Below are 18,526 nucleotides of genomic sequence, written 5' to 3' on the forward strand. Positions count from 1 at the left end.
ATCAGAGTTAAATAACATTTTAGCACCCTCAAATAATCCACACTGTGACTTGGGTTTTTGGTCTAGTGGAAATAGGACACAGGAATGGTTTTTACTAGGTTTTCGCTTCCCTAAAACATGTTTGTTAAAGATTTTGATATAATCCCTCTGCACACTGAGATCTTATGTTGGCAGATTGCCTCATTGTGGGATTCTTATCTTAATCTGTTCTAGATCCTCTGCTCTGAAGAGCTATCCTTTGGCTGAATGGAAATGTGGGAAATTTCTTCACCTTCTGTAACTGAAGATTTTTTTCCTCAGTCCTTGGGCTTGAACTCAGGGCCTGGGCGCTGTCCCTGAGCTTCTTTTTGCTTGAGTCTAGCACTCTACCACTTGAGCCACAGCACCATTTCCTGCTTTTTCTGAGTGGTTTACTGGAGATAAGAATCTCATAGACTTTCCTGCCTGGGCTGCTTTGAACCTCAATCCTCAGATCTCAGCCTCCTGAGTAGCTAGGATTACAGATGTGAGCCACCAATGCCTGGCCTGAAGATGATTTTAGTTGTTAATATTAGATTCCATAAGAGGAATTGTCCATTTTTTACAATTTTTTTTGAGAGAAAAGATAGCTTCAGTAGCTTGGAAGTCTTACAAGTTCTTCTTTGTGAGGTTGTCTAAGTTGAGATAAATTGGTAGAATGATTAAGTGTTTGTAATTAGCCTGAACAATAGAAAACATTACATTTGCTGTTGACTTAAGTCCTTTCAGGATGAGAAAAAAAGGCTTCCTAGTGTTGGGTTTGAATCTTGGCTCCACTGCTTACTATTCATCTGATCTTGGCATCTAATTTCGGTGTGGCAGTTTCTTCCTCTGTAAACTGGAGATCATAATACCTACCTCATGGTTCTTGTGAGGATAGAACTAGCTAATTTGTAAAGTTCTTAGAACAGTAACTGACAGTAAGGATTTAGGTTTTAGCCTTTACATTCTGACTATTCTGCTTTCTTAATCTTGTTCAAGCTGCCCTCTTTTTCTCTCAGTTTTTCCTTCCTAGGAAGATGATTTCCCCCTCTATAAGTTAATTTTTAACACATTAACCAAAGAGAGATTGATCCTCTGAAAAACAGATACACTCGTTCTGCTCTTCCCCTCCATTGGTTTTCCCTGTCCTCAGAGTTGAAGGACTTTTGCTGTCCCTGCCTCACGCCCTCGTGGCATGCTCCTAGCTTCCACTCTGTACCTCTCTGATATACTTTTGTGTTCCCTCCTTGTTTATTATCCACTTGTCATATTTACCTTTTTATTACTGGGACATGCCAGACACATTTCCAAATGTCTTAAGATGTTTGCACTTACTATTTACTTTCCTTAATTTCACTTCTGTCATGTGTTTGTGTGTGTTACTCATTGATCTGGTTTATGTCTTGGCTCCCAATTCACATACGCTGTGACCTGTTTTGATTATTGTATTTAAAAATTGCACCTTATCTCAGTCCCTATTCATTAACTTGCTTAACTTATTACCATCTCATTTATCACCTGATATCTTTTAATTATTTTGAGACTTTAAGTTTTGATTTTTTTATTTAAAATTATTCATTTTTATAAGGGTACCATTTCACAAGTCAGGAAATGAGTTTGTTTCTTTTTGGGCAATGTCACCTCTTCCTTTGTGCTCTCCCAGTTTTTCCTACCCATTTGTGCCCACAAGTTGTATAGTTCATTTTCAAACATAGTGTCTACTGAGTACCACTGCTGCATTTGCTGTTCACCCTTTGTTCCTCCATTTCTGTGTTTCCCCTGTTGCCTCCCCAAAGACAAATAAATGAACAAAACCAAAAACAAAACAAAAACCAAACAACCCCAACACCCTTCTTTCCATTTCCTGGAATTTAGATTTTGTTTTTCTTTTGAGATAGAGTCTTGTTATGTAACCTAGGCTGGACTGGAACTCATGCTGCCTCAACCTCCTGATTACAAGTGTGCATTATTATGCCAGACTTAATTATTAACTTCTTTATTGTACTAATCTCCTTTGTAGAGCATTGATTTTGTGAGAGAAAGGATTTGCATCTGTTCTAGATACTAGAAATACCACCTGCCCTGTACAGGCTCTTAATAAACAGCCATATATTTATCATTTCTGTCTTTTGAAAACTAGAAAGGCAAAAATGGCTACTGTAAGGAAACATTCCAGTTAATATGAAAAATAGGGAAGTAACTTTATTTTCATGCACTAAGTAACCCCAATGTTTTCATTTGTTAGAGATGTTCAGTCTTACTACGTCTTCGTGAGCTCATGGATGATGAAAATGGAGTCCATTTTATCTAAAGAGCAGAGAATGGATAAGTTTGCTGAAGACCTCACCAATAGATGCAATATTTTTATACAGGTAGCTGTATCTTATCTGAAAGTCTTTTGTGTATGGTGTTAACATAGGAGCTCCACTTTCTTTTAGCTAATATTTACATGGTGTATCTTTTTTAATCCTTACGCTGGTGCTGTTTCTGAATTTTTATACTTAATATATGCCTGCATATATTTTTCCCCAATCTGGTAATATTTATCTTTTTCGTTGCACTGTTTGTTTTATCATTACCAATATATTTAATTTGAAACTACCACCTGATTAGTTGTTTTCTATTTATCTGCCTTTTGTTTTGTGTCCCCTTTTCCTTTCTTTTTTCTTTTTCTTTTTCTTTTTTTTTTTTTTTTTGGGTCTGGTCGTGGGGCCTGAACTCGGCCTGGACTCTGTCCTTCAGCTCTTCAGCTCAAGGCTAGTGCTCTACCACTTGAGCCACAGCACCACTTCCGGCTTTTTTTTTTCTTTTTGCTTATGTGGTGCTGAGGAATCAAACCCAGGGCCTCATACATGCAAGGCAAGTGCTCTACCACTGAGCCACCTTCCCAGCACCCCCCACCCCCCTTTTCCTTTTTTGATCGTTTTTGGATTATTTTTTTACTATTTTTCCCTTTATTTCCTTGATTCTGTATTTTACTGTTCTTTTTGTGGTTACTCTCAAGATTTTACAATGCAATGTTACTCATTCATCTCTAATAGAACTTAGTTAGTTGACCAATTGTACTGTGTAGGGTTTTTTTTTTTTTGCCGGTTGTGGGGCCTGAACTCTGGGCCTGGGCACTGTCCCTCAGCTCTTCAGCTTAAGGCAAGCGCTCTACCACTTGAGTCACAGGGCCACTTCCGGCTTTTTCTGCTTATGTGGTGCTGAGGAATCGAACCCAGGACCTCATGCATTGCAAGGCAAGCTCTCTACCACTGAGCCACCTTCCCAGTCCTGTGTAGGGTTTTAAACCACTTGAATTTTGTTTTTCCTCCCTTCTACCCCTGCTTTGTGCTACTGTTATTTTTAGAATTAATGTTTATTTAGATTGACTTTTGTTTTCTTCATCTTACTGCTTTTCATTTTTCCTACATTTCTCTTTTTATAAAAATACTCTTATTGCTATTAGTAAGGTGTATATAGAGGGGTAGTGAGTCAGGTAATGAGTACATTTCATTTTTTGGACAGTGTTACTCCTTCCTTCCTGTTCTCCCAGTTTTCCCCTTCCATGCCTGCTCACAAGTTTCATAGGTCATTTTTCACATAATATATGCTGAGTAGCATGTTTCTAAATCTCTTTTTTAACTTTATATTTTTGCTTGTGGAGTTCCTATAAGTATTTCATTTAATGTAACTTTCTGTTGATGAATAATCACAGATTTTGGCCTGAATACATCTTCAATAGTTTGTCTGCTTTACAATTCAAGATTGGTTAGGCTTTTCCATCTAATGGCATTTTATTATCTGCAGGCTTCTTTTGTTTCTGTTAAGAAGTCAGCTATTGGTTTTACTACTTTTTAAATATGGTATGTCTTTGTTCAATTACTTTTAAATTTTAGATTTTGGATTTTAGCAACATTACCATGATGCCCGTAGGTATGGTGTTCTTCTAATCTAGTCATGGATTGAGTTGATTTGAATAGGCACTTCAGTCCTTTGATGATAATTTTTTGTTTTCAGTGCATTCTTAAATTTTTGGAAGGTGGGGAGCATTAATCTTTCAGCATACTACTCCAGCACCTACATAGTTTACCAGATCCCTGTACCCTTCCTGATGGGCTATGGATTCCTGTTTTTGTCTTCCTTTACTGTATAACACCGCTGAAAAGTATGGTTGACATTATCCTTTAACAAAAACCTCTAAGACAGATGATCTAAAGAAAGTGTCTCCAAATGTTCACAACTCTGTGCTTCTATCTTCTTCCAGATCTTGGCCTCCTGTTTCCTTACTTTCCTGATAGGTCTTTGATTCCTTCCAAGGTATTTTATTAATGTGTTTTTCAGCTTTTCTAGCTGTACTCAGGAGACCATATTGTTTATTTTGTCATTAACAGTAGTAGATCCTAGACTTCTCTTCCCCCTTTTAGATTTTAAAGTAATATTTCATTTATGTCCAGGTTACAAATTAATGTTGAATAGGTGATTTTTTGGGCCCAGGAAGTTTATATTTCAAGACCTCAGCTTCCACCAAGAAAAAGAGGCCTTCTTTTCTGCCTGTCTCAAGAGTTTGACTTTTGTTGTTCCTGTCTCTAAGGCTTATGGCTCTTTTTGTTTTTTTTTTGGCCGGCTGTGGGGCCTGGGCTCTGGGTCTGGGTGTTGTCCTTCAGCTCTTCAGCTCAAGGTTAGCACTCTACCACTTGTGCCACAGTGCCACTTCCAGCTTTTTCTGCTTATGTGCTGCTGATGAATCGAACCCAGGGCCTCATGCATGCAAGGCAAGCGCTCTACCACTGAGCCACATTCCCAGCCTCTTATGGCTCTTTTTGAATGCATGTCTCAACCTTTGCCTTACTGCCATTTTCTTGAGGGTGCTCCCTGCCCTCTATTGTTTAACACATAACAATAATGTATGTCATGACAGAACTGTAAATGAACAGTCTAGGGACTCTCCCATTTTTCACTTTATGTTATGTGTCCCTTTTCAGTGAAGCACACTTACTGCAAGAGTATATTTACTTTCTTGTGCTCTTGGCACCATGTTTGCCAACATGTAACTCTAAATGCTAATATTCTCAAACCTTTAAAAACCCTCCAAATCTCTATCATTATCATTATGCTTTTTTGTTTGTTTTTGTGCCTGTCTTCGTGCTTGAACTCAGGGCCTGGGTGCTGTCTGTGAGCTTTTTTGCTTTTGGCTAGTGCTCTACCACTTGAGCCACAGCTCCACTTCTGGCTTTTTAGTAATTAATTGGAGATAGAGTCTTAAAGGTTTTCCTTACCCACCTGGCTTTGAAGGACAAACCTCAGATCTCAGCCTCCTGAATAGCTAGGATTACTGGTGTAAGCCACTGGCACCCAGCTATCATTCTGATTTATTTATTTATTTAGTATCTCTTTTAGGTTTAAATGAAAAACTGTATGAGAGGCAATATCCTTTTTTCCTGTTTTCTGATTCAGTTTCCCTTAGTTGAATAGCATTCTTTCTCTTCTTCTTTTTTTTTTTTTAACTTGACAAGACTTTGGCATCCTTCATAAGAAGAAGGGGAAGGGAGAATGTGTTGTCCTCATTGGGTTGGAAGGAGAGAAGGCCCACTGACAGAGATGAGATTACAGGTGGACTGTAGGGATTGGTGTAGGGAAAGAAGAAAGAAGGAGGTGGTTGAATTCAGAAATTCCTTCATGCAATGGTCGGAAAGCAGCTCTTTCTCTTCATTCTTCACTTCTTAGCTTCTTAGAGTCTTGGCTCTGACCCTAGATAGGAAGAAAGAGGAGCTTCATTTGCTGTACTGGCAGGTAAGATAAAGATGAGTAGTTTCCTTGACACGATTTCTTTGAGAGGTTTCTTTTTTTTCCTCTTTATGGAAAGATTAAAAAATATTATACACTTCAATTTCAACAACATTGAACTTTTGGTATGTGATTGTCTAAATTAACTTTTTTTTTTATCATTGTTAGTATAAATGTGATGTACCAGAGGGGTTACAGTTCTATAAGTCAGGTAAAGAGTACTTTTCTTTTTGGACAATGTCATCCCTTCCCTCACTCTAAATTAAGAGTTTCTTTCATACCAACTAATAATGCATAATTATTCTAGGTTAGGAAAACTATTTCAAAATTTTAATAACTGGCTTTAAAACAAACTTTAGAATCATTGTCAAATTGAGAAATAATTGTTAGTACAGAGAGAAATATGAAGAAATGAGTTCTTGTGATAATATTGAGTGTTTTCTTTTTTAGGGATTCTTGTATGCCTATGGTATTAGTACAATTATTAAAACCACGATGAATCTTTACATGTCCATGCAAAAGCCAATGACTAAAACCTCAGTTAAGGCATTGTGCAGGCTCATTGAACTTCTCAAGGTTAGTGTTGGTTATTTTACCTTGTCATTGTGATTGAGAAATGACCAGAACTTAAATTAAAATAAATAATCTTGTGAAATTTGACTTCCTGATTACATTGAGAACTTCATGAAAAGAAGGCCTATTTTAGAAGTTGTGAGAACATGTACTTACCCTTCAGTTGAAAGAAATTTCTGATACAGGTGGCTCCCGACTTAGGGTGGAATTGTGTGCTGATAACCTTCTAGCTCAGATTAGCCCATTTTAAATGTGCTCAGCACACTTTCATTATCCTGTAGTTTGGTAGCATCATTTTACTCAAGACCTATTTTTTAATAAACTATTCATTATTTCATATATACTGAAAGTGAAAAATAGTCATATGAATATGTTTTTGTCCTGTTTTAAAGTTGAAAAATAGTAAGGTGAGGCCTGTGTTCTTAAACTTGGTTTAGTGTTATAAGAAAGAAAAGAACAATACAAGAGCTAGCCCTCTTATTAGTAAAGTTCTATTCCTACAAGTTTTAAAAGCATGTGATATGAGTTTAAAAAATATCATGATATAAAATATGCTATAAGGTATCAGTTATTTTTTGTAGAATTCACATTCATATGAAGTTAGTTAACATAATAATCAGAAAGTGCTAAATGGGTTGTAACAATGAAATCCCCCCTCTCTATAACTAATGTAAACTAATAAGAAAAAAGAAAATACTAAAATTTTGTGATGTAAACAGAATACTACATAAAGATGTGAACAAATGAATTCCAAATCTTAACATAGTATACATTACAGAAATACAGTAAAATGTTTTGTAGCATAGTCTATTAAAAAAAAACTCACAGGAAGAGTCTACTTAGTCTTATGCAAAAATTTAAAACATTTCTGCTAATAATAGACCAGAATTGTTCAGGAAAGAAAGTTTTGTTTTGATTTTCCTGCACCTTTGAATTTTCAGGCTTAAAAAATTAAGATTTTATATATATATATATATATATATATATATATATATATATATATATATATAGTAATTTTGGATTATATAAATATAATTTGTATTATCTTGTACAGTTTTGTTGACCTTTTTATGAAATACAAATACAGTGTGTACAGTTTGTATATGAATAGATACATATAAATATAGGTTTTTTTTTTTTTTTTTTTTTTGGTGCAAGTACTGGACTCATGACCCTGTGCTCTTGGCTTTGTCTTTTTCTGCTCAAAGCTGGCACTCTGTCAGTTCAGCCACACCTCCACTTCTGGCATTTCGCTGATTCATTAGAAATAAGAGTCACACAGACTTTTTTGTCTGGCTTTGAACTGCAGTCCTCAGATCTTCACCTCCTGAGTAGCTAAGATTATAGGCATGAACTAACAGTTCCTGGCATATGAGCATAATTTAAAAATAATAACAAATATGATGCCACTTAAGAGATTGAATGTTACCAGTGTTTTCCAAGCCCCAGTTGTATCTCTAGATTGCATTCACCCTACCAACCCCCCTCATCTAAGGAAATACCATTCATTATTATATAGGGTTTAAAAGTTCCTATTAATGGAATAATTTTTTATATTCTTTGTCTTGCTCTTTTTACTCAAAATTTTATGTTAAAATGTATCTATATGGGGATAGGTACCTATAATACGGTCATTTGCAGTGATGGGTCTTGTCTATGAATAGACTTTAGGGTTGTTCCCAATTTTTACCATCATAAACACTTCTTCCATTGTTTTATTTCCTGGAATACTTGTACAGGAAACATACCTCAGGTAGTAAACGAGGTTAAATGGGTAGATACTTCATTATATGCACATTATATAAGTTAGTTATGTATCATCTTTTCAAGGTGGTGCAAATCCTTTCCTAAATAGTAATAACAGTTTAGGTATAATAGACTTACTACTGTTCCTTGCCTGACCAGCACTGGTTGAGTACCATTTATTGGAACTGCTTGGGACTAGAAATATTTTGGATTCTAGGTTTTGTTTTTTCTTTTTTTTGGCGGCGGGGCGGGGGGGGGGGGGAGGGGGAAGGGGTGTCCGGTCATGGGGCCTGAACTCTGGGCCTGGGCGCTGTTCCTCAGCTCTTCAGCTCAAGGATAGAGCTCTACCACTTGAGCCACAGTGTCAATTCTGGCTTTTTTTCTTTTTGCTTATGTGTTGCTGAGGAATCAAACCCAGGGCCTCATGCATGCAAAGCAAGCGCTCTACCACTGAGCCACCTTCCCAGCCCCTTGTTTTTTTCTTAACTTGGGGAATACTTGCACATACACAGTTGGGGACTGTATCCAGGGCTGTCTGAAATTTACTTACGTTTCATGCACACCTTATGTACATGTCTTGGAGATGAGGTAGTTATTTTATAAAGTAACTGATCTTTGCCTTGTTTTAATTGCAATGCTTCACCTGAAGTCAGATTTGCCATATTCTACTTGTGATATTACATTAATACTGAAAAAGGTCTGGATTTTGTAACTTTACAGGATTTGATATTCAGTTTAGGCATGCTTCACTTCTATTACAGTTAATTTTTGTTTGTTTTATAAATTAATGAGAATAATTACTTTTTTTTATGGTCCTAGGGCTTGAACTCAGGTTCTGGGTGTGCACCCTAAGTTTTTTTTTAAATCAAGGCTGGTACTCTACTACTTAAGCCAAGCTCCACTTTTGGCTTTTTGGGTGGTTAACTGAATGAAGATAAGAATCTCATGGACTTTCCTTCTTAAGCTGGCTTTGAACCAAGATCCTTAAATCTCAACCTCCTGAGTAGCTAGGGTTACAAGTGCGAGCCACTGACTCCATGATAATTTTAATTTTTTAAAAAAATTTTTGTCTGTCATAGGGCTTGAACTGTGGGCCTGGGTGCTGTCTCTGAGCAATTCAGCTCAAGGCCATAGCTGTACCACTCTAGCCATAGTGCCACTTCTGGTTTTCTGTTGGTTAATTGGAGATAGGAGTCTCACGGATTTTCCTGCCCAAGCTGGCTTTGAACCACAATTCTCAGATCTCAGCCTCCTGAGTAGCTAGGATTATAGGCGTGAGCCACCAGCACCTGGCCAGTGATTGTAATTTTTAATGTTTAATTCCTAATGGTTAACGATGGTTAACAATTGATGGTTGGATATGTTTTCAGTCATTCATTAACTTTTTAGGAAAAACTTTATATCTTTTGTTTAACTTTTTCTTGGATTGTATGCCTCTAATGGGTGTCTTTCCTCATTTGGAGTCTTTATGTGTATTCTGAATACTAATTCTTTATATTTGGCAGATATCTTTCATATATTTGTTTTACTTTTATATTACTTTCTGTTGTTTGATAACTATTAAGTTGTTAATTTTAATGTAATTGAATTTAAAATTTTTACCTTTTATTGTGTTTTATGTTTCTCAGTTACAAATTCCTTCCCATGCTTAACATTTCAAAGATATTCCCCTATTATTTTACTTAAACTTTAAATTGATTTTCACAAAATTACTTTTGGACATTTTTTAGGCAATAGAGCATATGTTCTACAGGAGAAGCATGGTTGTGGCTGATTCAGTTTCACATATAACACAGCACCTTCAACATCAAGCTCTTAATTCTATTTCTATAGCCAAGGTATGCAAGTTATTATGTATTCTATGTAAGTATTTTTTTCTATTTGATGTGCTTTTTAATTTAGCCTATCCCATTTCTTTAAATATTATTGGTCTTTTCTATGTTTAGTATTTTATGATTTTTATTTATTCTTATGAGAGTTACCATTACTCTGAAATTGAAGCATGAAATACATTTATACATCTCTACAAAAAAATGATACTGACTGGGCTTTTTTAGTGGTTCCTGCAATCCACTAAAGTCTGAGAATCATGGTTTGAAATTAGCCTGTGCACTTAAAAATAAACAAAAGACCCAATTCTACCACACATTAAAAAAAAGAAATTAGCCTGTGCACAGAAGTCCATGAGGTAACTTTTCTCTAGCCAAAAAGCTGTACTGGAGGTGGCTCAAAGGCCAGTGAGCAGAAAACCTGAGCAAGAGCATGAGGTCCTGAGTCCAAGCCCTGGGCTAAAAAAATAAAAAAAAAATTAAAAAATTGATAGCATATGAACTTTGAAAATGAGATTTCATTTTTACAAATGATTTCTTATTAAATTAATATAGAATTTTAAAGTATGCTAATATGTTTGCTATTTCTGACAGTTCTTTTTTTTTTGTTTTGTTTTTGGTTGGTTGGTCGTGAGGCTTGAACTCTGGGCCTCAGTGCTGTCCCCTCAGCTCTTCAGCTCAAGGCAAGTGCTCTACAACTTGAGCCATAGCGCCACTCCCAGTTTTCTAGTTGTTTATTGGAGATAAGAGTCTCATGGAGTTTCCTGCTCGAGCTGGCTTTGAGCTGAGATCCTCAGATGTCAGCCTCCTGAGTAGTTAGGATTACAGGCGTGAGCCACCGGTGCCCAGCTATTCCTGACAATTCTAAGAGATAGTGTTGTAAAGATAAAATATAAAACATATGAAATTCAACAGTGTAAGTAATTACTCCTGCTCTCTAAAGTTGAATCATAGAAAGCTAATAGAAAAGTTTTTCTTATGAGACTTGTGTTACTATCTCAAAAACTAAGCTAATAGTTTGCTATTTTCTGTTATTTTTAAGAAAAGAGTAATTTCAGACAAAAAATATAGTGAACAGCGTCTTGATGTGCTCTCTGCCCTAGTTTTGGCTGAAAACACTTTAAATGGACCAAGCACAAAGCAACGACGACTGATTGTTTCTTTGGCACTAAGTGTTGGTACACAAATGGTAAGTGTGTTGGTGTTACTTATGGATAATATCAGGTCTGATATTTTACAGTTCTTTAGTTATTGACCCAAGAAACCTATCCCTACTTTTGACTGCAACTTCTCTGCTTTTTTTTTTCTCCTTCTGAAAGAAAACATTTAAAGATGAAGAACTCTTTCCCCTTCAAGTAGTGATGAAAAAGCTGGATCTTATCAGTGAACTTAGAGAACGGTAAGTAGGATTGCTATCTGTCATAATACTCTTGACGACAGAACTGACAGGAATATTGGTTTTCTTCTTAGCATAACAAGAAAGGGAATAAAACTAGATAGAGCATTAGTTCTTCACTGTAACCACCTTAACAAAATGTAACCACCTTCACCGTAACAAAATGTAACCTCCTTGATCAAAAAGTTATTCATGAAGTTATCTTTTTTTTTTTTTTCTTTTTCTTTTTCAGTCATGGGGCTTAGACTCAGGGCCTAAGCGTTGTCCTTGAGCTTTTTTTGCTCAAGGTTAGTACTCTACATTTTGAACCACAGCTTACTTCTGGTTTTTGAGTTAAGAGTCTCAAGGGGACTTTTCTGCCCAGGCTGGCTTCAAACTATGATCCTCAGATCTCAGCCTCTTGAGTAGCTAGGATTATAGACATGAGCCACCAGTGCTAGCTTAGGGATCTTCTTTATTTAGATTTGTTTTTATAGGAGCATGCATCCTCCTGGAAAAACTCATACAAAATAAAGCAATGTGGCCTCAGAGCATTTAACAGAGACTAATGCATATTTTGATTATTATGTTGAGTGTATTTAGTGGACTTTAAATCTGCTGCTTTACAGTAAGGCTTTATCAATTGTCAGACAGTGATCCATGACACATAGTCTTCTGTAATTTTTTTTTGGGGGGGGGGAGTTCTGGTTGTAGGGCCTAAACTCTGGGCCTGGGCACTGTCCCTTAGCTCTTCAGCTCAAGGCTAGCGCTCTACCACTTGAGCCACAGCACCACTTCCGGTTTTTTTTTTCTTTTTGCTTATGTGGTGCTGGGGAATTGAACCCAGGGCCTCATGCATGCAAGGCAAGTGCTCTACCACTGAGCCACCTTCCCAGCCCAGTCTTCTATAATTTTATTTAGTGATAGGAGTTTAATTACATTGTCAGTGGCCAGTCACTAAGTTCAATTTTGGAAAGTCTTATTTTGGAAGTACTGGTGACTTTATTGTTTTCTCTTTATTGAGTAAGCAAGAGATTTCTTGAAAGGAAAACAATTCTTCTGAATAACAGTTACAGCACAATTTCCATTTAATACTCGTAATTTTCTTTGCTGTGCTGAGAAGATGACATTTTTCTGGCTGGTAACCTTTAATTTTCCATCTTTGGAAGAAAAATTGAACCTTCCTCATTATATAATATTTAGCCATCATTTGTTACCATATAAGGTATGAAGTAGTTATTTTGTGGCAAAGACTGAACATATGACAGGGGTTTTATCAGTTTTTAAAGTTGTAAATAAGTGTGATGTAAGTGTTGCTATAATAAAGTTATAAGTATTGTGAGTTAATTTTGTCACAGTGATAACAAAATTAACTCTTGATAAAAATTTATTTAGTGCATTTCCATAGTTCAAAAGTCTAGAATCACAATTTAGACTTGAAGTTGTCTTTTATATGTGAACTATTAAAAAAACGGGACAACGTGGCTCATGCCTTGTAATCTTTACTGCCTGGGAGTTGGAGATTGAAAGGCTGACCATTTGGGGCTGGATCAGGCAAAAAATTATCAAGAGCCCATTTTAATCAGTAAAGTTGGGTCTGAAATTCTAGCTATATGGAAAGTGGAAATAGGAATGCCATGGTCTAGGCTGGCCCAGGCAAAATTAAGATTCTATTTGAAATGAAGCAAAAAGAACCAGGATGTGGCTCAAGTGGTAGAGCATTGGTAGGTAGTGTAAGGCTCTTCCTAAAATGAATAAAAAAGAAAGTGACTTACCTCCAAGATACAATGGAACAGAGTAAACATGCTTATTTCAAAATAGAGAAATAAGAAGAAATGGGATCAAAGAAAATAGAAACCCAACATGGCAAACTTTGGTGACTAAGTTCTATGAAATCAATCTTGAGGAAGCAACATTTTAGCCTACACTATGCACCACGGGAGTCGGGCATGTTTATTACTGTCTGGATGTAAAGTGCTTGTCTTTTTAATGGTGCTTATCTTTTCAGAAACCAGCTTCCTTAGCCCTAATCTTTACTGACTTTTTTTTGTGACAAATCTGTAAGTTCTTCTAGTCTTTCTGCTGTGCTTTTGGCTTCCAGTTTTTACTGTAAACCTGGATAAACGCAGATAAAGTTAACTAAGCACAGTTTGAATGCTGTGGTATGAAATTCTCTGTGCCTAATTAATTAGTCCATTATTTATATTTATTATTTTTTAATTAAATTTTTTTGTGGCCAATTACTCAGCCTCACTCAAAGTCCAGGATGTGGATGTACAAAATGTACACAAATTCTTTGCCAGACATGAAAGCCCTGTAGTACAGTTCTCAAGGAGGTTTTCATTGGTCTCAGAAACAATAAGAACTTTTCACTGTCCCCATTCCTATTGACATTCTCTTTTGTACTTTTCTCCAGAATCTCCCTTAAGCTCTGCCTCGAGCATTTTAGGACTACACCAGTTCCAAAGACTTGTTACTTTTGTGTCACTGGGATACTGATAGTGACAACTTAGAGGAGAAAGGATTTATTTTGGCTTATAGTTTCAGAGAGTTTACCCTGTGGTTTCTTGGCACTGTGGGCTTGGGCATGGTGGTGGGAGCATGTGGTGGCAAGGTGGACAGGAAGCAAAGTGAGGAAGGGACTGGGGACCAGGTATCACATTGAGAGGCTTGCCGCAGGTGACCTGCTTCCTCCAGCTAGGCCATCTCTTAAAATTGTTAGAATCTTCTAAAATAGTACTACCAGGTATTCAGCACATGAACCTAAGGGGGACATTTCATAGTCATACCTTAATATACTATGTTCAAAAAATCTTTGGAATTGAAGTGTATGGAGAATTCTGATAAGAGATGTTGGAATATTTTGTTGCCTTTGCTCAATTTGAAAAGTGTGATTTTTCTATATAATGTTGAGCGAAATGATACAGGAAATCCAAAGTGAGTATTCTTTCATTCTGTTTTGGGATACTTCTATTTGGGCACTACTAATTATTTACTACCTTATATTGTAGAGTCCAAACACAATGTGACTGTTGTTTTTTATACTGGCATCGAGCTGTCTTCCCAATTTATTTAGATGATGTATATGAAAATGCTGTTGATGCGGCTAGATTACATGTAAGTAAAGAATAATTACAAAGAATAATTTTAGTCACTTTTTAAGTTTCAAGAATAGGTCATTTAAGAAACCTTTATTGGCTGCTAATCTATTTTGAATGTTATGCATATACAATATGTATTTATACAGTCTGTAGTTAAATTTATATTGATGTTAATGAAGTTAGTTTTAATACATTCTCCCATATAATTAACCGTTCTGATTTTGTCATAACAGTCTGACATTTACTCATCAGAAAACTGTATTTTGCTCAAATATACCTTCTTTTTCTCCCATCTTCTCCCTTCCCTCTATCATCTCCTCACTCCTCTCCTGTCCTCTCTGTGTTATCTATTCTTTTCCTTTTCCTGTTTTCTTTTCCTTCTTGAAGTAGAGATTAAAGTAGAGCCAAGCATATTACTCCTTGAGCATGCCACATCCCACAAATGTCTGTTTGGAAGTGAATATGTTTGAAGGCATAAAATAGGAAAAGATAAGTGAATATAATTTTTAATGTGTTTATGTGGTTTACATTCTTCTCGTGGGAAAATAAGACGGTTATAGAAAAGTCATCGTTCCTTCAGACCAAGGTTTTTATTTTTCTGCATAGATTATTTACCTGTGTAATATTGTTTAGATTACATTCCTGAGTTACACATATTGATATCGACTTAAATTTTCTCCTTAGTATATGTTTAGTGCTTTACGAGACTGTGTACCTGCTATGATGCATGCAAGGCATTTAGATTCATATGAGGTACTTCTGGATTGTTATGACAAGGAAATTATGGACATTTTAAATGAGGTAAGATCATAGCTAAGATGGAAAAGCTTAAAACAGAGTTCTGGAAAAAAAATCTTAGATTTAACCAGTCTTTTTTTAAATTAAAATTTTATTATCTTTGAATAGTTATACAAAGAGATTTCAAAGTCTTGTTCAGTGTCGGACTTTTCATGAAGTCAAACTTACTTATAAATCACTGTATAGAGCAAAGAACTATTTTTGTATCAGTATTACTATTATAACAAATTAGTTTTTGTTACCACTTTTTTAAAATATAATTTTACTTGTGAACATACTGTACAGAGGAGTTACAATTTTTGTTACCACTTTTTAAAGAAATTTAGGAATTTGCAAATTCATAAATAGTAAATTTAAATTTATCTTTATTATAGGAATACATGAACAAAATAGTTTTGAATGTTAAATGCTCCTGATATATGGATAAGGCAATTAAACTACTGATATTTTACTGAGTTTCATATGGAGAACTCCTAAGAAGGGAAAAATTAAAGATTTAAAAGACAGTAGAGCAAAAATAATTTGGATGAATATAGGGTGTCCCTTCCTTTCTAATGTGTATAAACACTGATATCTTTAAAATTAAATTTCCATCTAGTTATACTTTTATCCAGGAGGAGGAATTAAAATTATCACAGTACAAACTTAAATTTAGGGTTAGTGAAATTATAAATTTTTCAATATAATTTTTTGTACTAAATATTCTCTTTGCCAGTACTTGCTGGGTTATTGAACTCAGGGTCTTGCACTGAGTTAGATCCTAGTATAGACTAGGATGTTGAGAATAAAATATATATAGCCAGTGTTTAGAATTGTGGTAGACTAAGAAGATGGTTAATTTAATTACTTGTAGCACAGTGAATTGTGTGTTTCAGTTATTATTATAGTGTACATTTTTAGAATCTTTCTTTAGTGTGTATTTGTAGAGTCTTTCGTCTTGTTGATAGTTTAAAATGTGTTTATGCTCCACATTTAATATTCATGTTTCTTATAGTAAACCACAGATTATTAGCTTTTGATTTTCTTTTCAAGAGATTTAAAGTATTAATGAAAATAAAGTTTTGGTATTTATATAACTCCATGCTCCCCAAAGGCATTGGTATGAAATGGAAAGTTGAATAGTTTTCACTTTCTCAATAAAAGTAAATTTTTACTACTGAGGTTTTTGAATTCCTAAGTCAAAAAGACCAGTTTGGCAATTTTTTTTCAATTACTGCACTGATGATGATGATGATGTTGATTTGATGGTCCTAGTACAGGGCCTGTACTTAAGCTGTGACCCTAGCCCTTTGTTTCACTTTGCTTTGATTTTTGTCTTAAAAAAAAAATATCTTTAAGTAGGTATACAAAGGAGTTGCCCTTTAATGAAGCAGTTTATGAATACAATATATCTTGATCAGCATCACCCCTTTCAACATTTTCAATTTCCTTTTTTTTTTTTTTTTAAATTTTTGGGAGAGGTTCATTCCACTATCTTTGTATGGGCTATCCCTGAATTTAGGATCCTTTTGACTTTGCTTCCCAAGTATCCGAGATTACACATGTGAGCCATTATAACTGTCTTGAGTATAAAACTCTTAGGGTATAACACTCTTAGGGTCAAAGCATAAACATGTAGGAAAACAAAATAATTAAGAATATCATTTTGAAAACTGTCATTTTTCTTATGAGCAGCATTTACTGGACAAGTTGTGCAAAGAAATTGAGAAGGATCTGCGACTTTCTGTGCACACTCATTTAAAGCTGGATGACCGAAACCCTTTCAAAGTTGGCATGAAAGACCTTGCTCTCTTTTTCTCTCTGAATCCAATTCGATTTTTTAATCGTTTTATTGACATTCGAGGTGAGTATTTTAGTTCCCTTCTTAGAGTCATCTTACGTCTCATTATTCTAACTATTAAAATAGGTAAATAATGTGTTCTAGTTTATTTCGTTATTTATTTCCATTTTGTTTCTTCTTTCGTTTTTATTGAGCTTTTTTTTTTTTTTTGAGACAATGTCTCTATGTAGTATAGACTGGCCTCAAATTTGAGAACCACCTGAGTACTGCACCTTATTTTACAGAAAGAAATTTTAAGTTCAAAGTCAGATGGTGTTTTTGTGCTGATTTATTTGTTTCCTTTCTGCTATTTACTAAATAAATTTTTTTGAATTTTTTTTCTAGCATATGTAACTCACTACTTAGATAAGACTTTCTACAATCTCACAACAGTAGCTCTTCATGACTGGGCCACTTACAGTGAAATGAGAAATTTGGCTACTCAGCGTTATGGATTAGTTATGACAGAGGCACATCTTCCAAGTCAGACTTTGGAACAGGTATGTGTTAAATACTTATAACATAATCTGACTATATGTAGTGTACTAATGTTTCTTAAGAAAAATCTATATTTTTGGTCTTTTTTTATGCCAGTTCTCAGTCTTAAACTTAGGTCCTGGGCACTGTCCTGTGCACTTTAAATATGAATAGATTATGTGTAGTTTTCCAGAAAGATATAAGTATAGTGAGGTAACCTCTGTATAATTGTAAGAAGTCCAGTTAAGATCATATTTGAGGGCTATAAACTTGGATATAGTATGGAAACTTTAATATCTGAGGAAAATGTTTGATAAAACAGCTAATCTTATATAATTGTAAATTATTTGACCTTAAAACGAGTGCAAAGAAACAGATTTGCAAATTCACTTAGGTAATTTTCAATATGAAGGTATTTTATGAAGGTAGCATTTATATTATCAGTTAATTTGCATAGGATTTTTCTACATAATCAAAAAGACATTTATTCAGTCCCAAACTTTTAAGATCATAATTTTTTTTTGTTGGTCATGGGGCTTGAACTCTGGGTTTGGGCGCTGTCCCTCAGCTCTTCAGCTCAAGACAAGTGCTCTATCACTTGACTCACAGTGCCACTTCTGGTTTTCTGATGGTTTATTGGAGATCACAGTCTCACGGACTTTCCTGCCCAGGCTGGCTTTAAACAGTGATCCTTAGATCTCCACCTCCTGAGAAGCTACGATTATAGGCATGAGCCACCAGTGCCCAGCAAGATCATATTTTTTTTTATCCTGCTGCATGTTAGGATCATTTCCAGTTTACATATTCCTCCATTCACTTCTATACATCTACTATTTATTGCAAACGTGCTAGATACTCAGCTGTATTTAGGAAATCAAAGGGAAATAGAAACGGTCTCAGTTTGTATACTTACAATCTAATGGGACAAAAAATGTGTGAAAACAAAAATTTAGGTTAGAAGATGTTAGAAAGTGTTGTGCCAGTTTGATGCTAATGGAAAAATTAGGAAACAATGTGAAATATCTGAAAGATGAAAGAA

General features: G+C 35.3%; 1 protein-coding gene across 1 annotated transcript in view; it reads left to right on the top strand.

The window, feature by feature from the left end:
- Positions 1-18,526, top strand: part of LOC138821953 (WASH complex subunit 4) — a 60,649-nt gene that overhangs the window by 24,291 nt on the left and 17,832 nt on the right. The window contains exons 14-22 of the mRNA XM_070014400.1: positions 2,246-2,372; positions 6,220-6,345; positions 9,819-9,926; positions 10,960-11,106; positions 11,237-11,316; positions 14,304-14,409; positions 15,078-15,194; positions 16,866-17,034; positions 17,356-17,510. Coding sequence (XP_069870501.1) covers positions 2,246-2,372; positions 6,220-6,345; positions 9,819-9,926; positions 10,960-11,106; positions 11,237-11,316; positions 14,304-14,409; positions 15,078-15,194; positions 16,866-17,034; positions 17,356-17,510 — 1,135 coding nt within the window. The remainder of the gene's footprint in view (positions 1-2,245; positions 2,373-6,219; positions 6,346-9,818; positions 9,927-10,959; positions 11,107-11,236; positions 11,317-14,303; positions 14,410-15,077; positions 15,195-16,865; positions 17,035-17,355; positions 17,511-18,526) is intronic.

The sequence above is a fragment of the Dipodomys merriami genome, unplaced genomic scaffold (genome assembly GCF_024711535.1).
Source record: "Dipodomys merriami isolate MVZ:Mamm:240054 unplaced genomic scaffold, mDipMer1.0.p SCAF_97, whole genome shotgun sequence".
Classification (NCBI taxonomy): Eukaryota; Metazoa; Chordata; class Mammalia; order Rodentia; family Heteromyidae; genus Dipodomys; species Dipodomys merriami.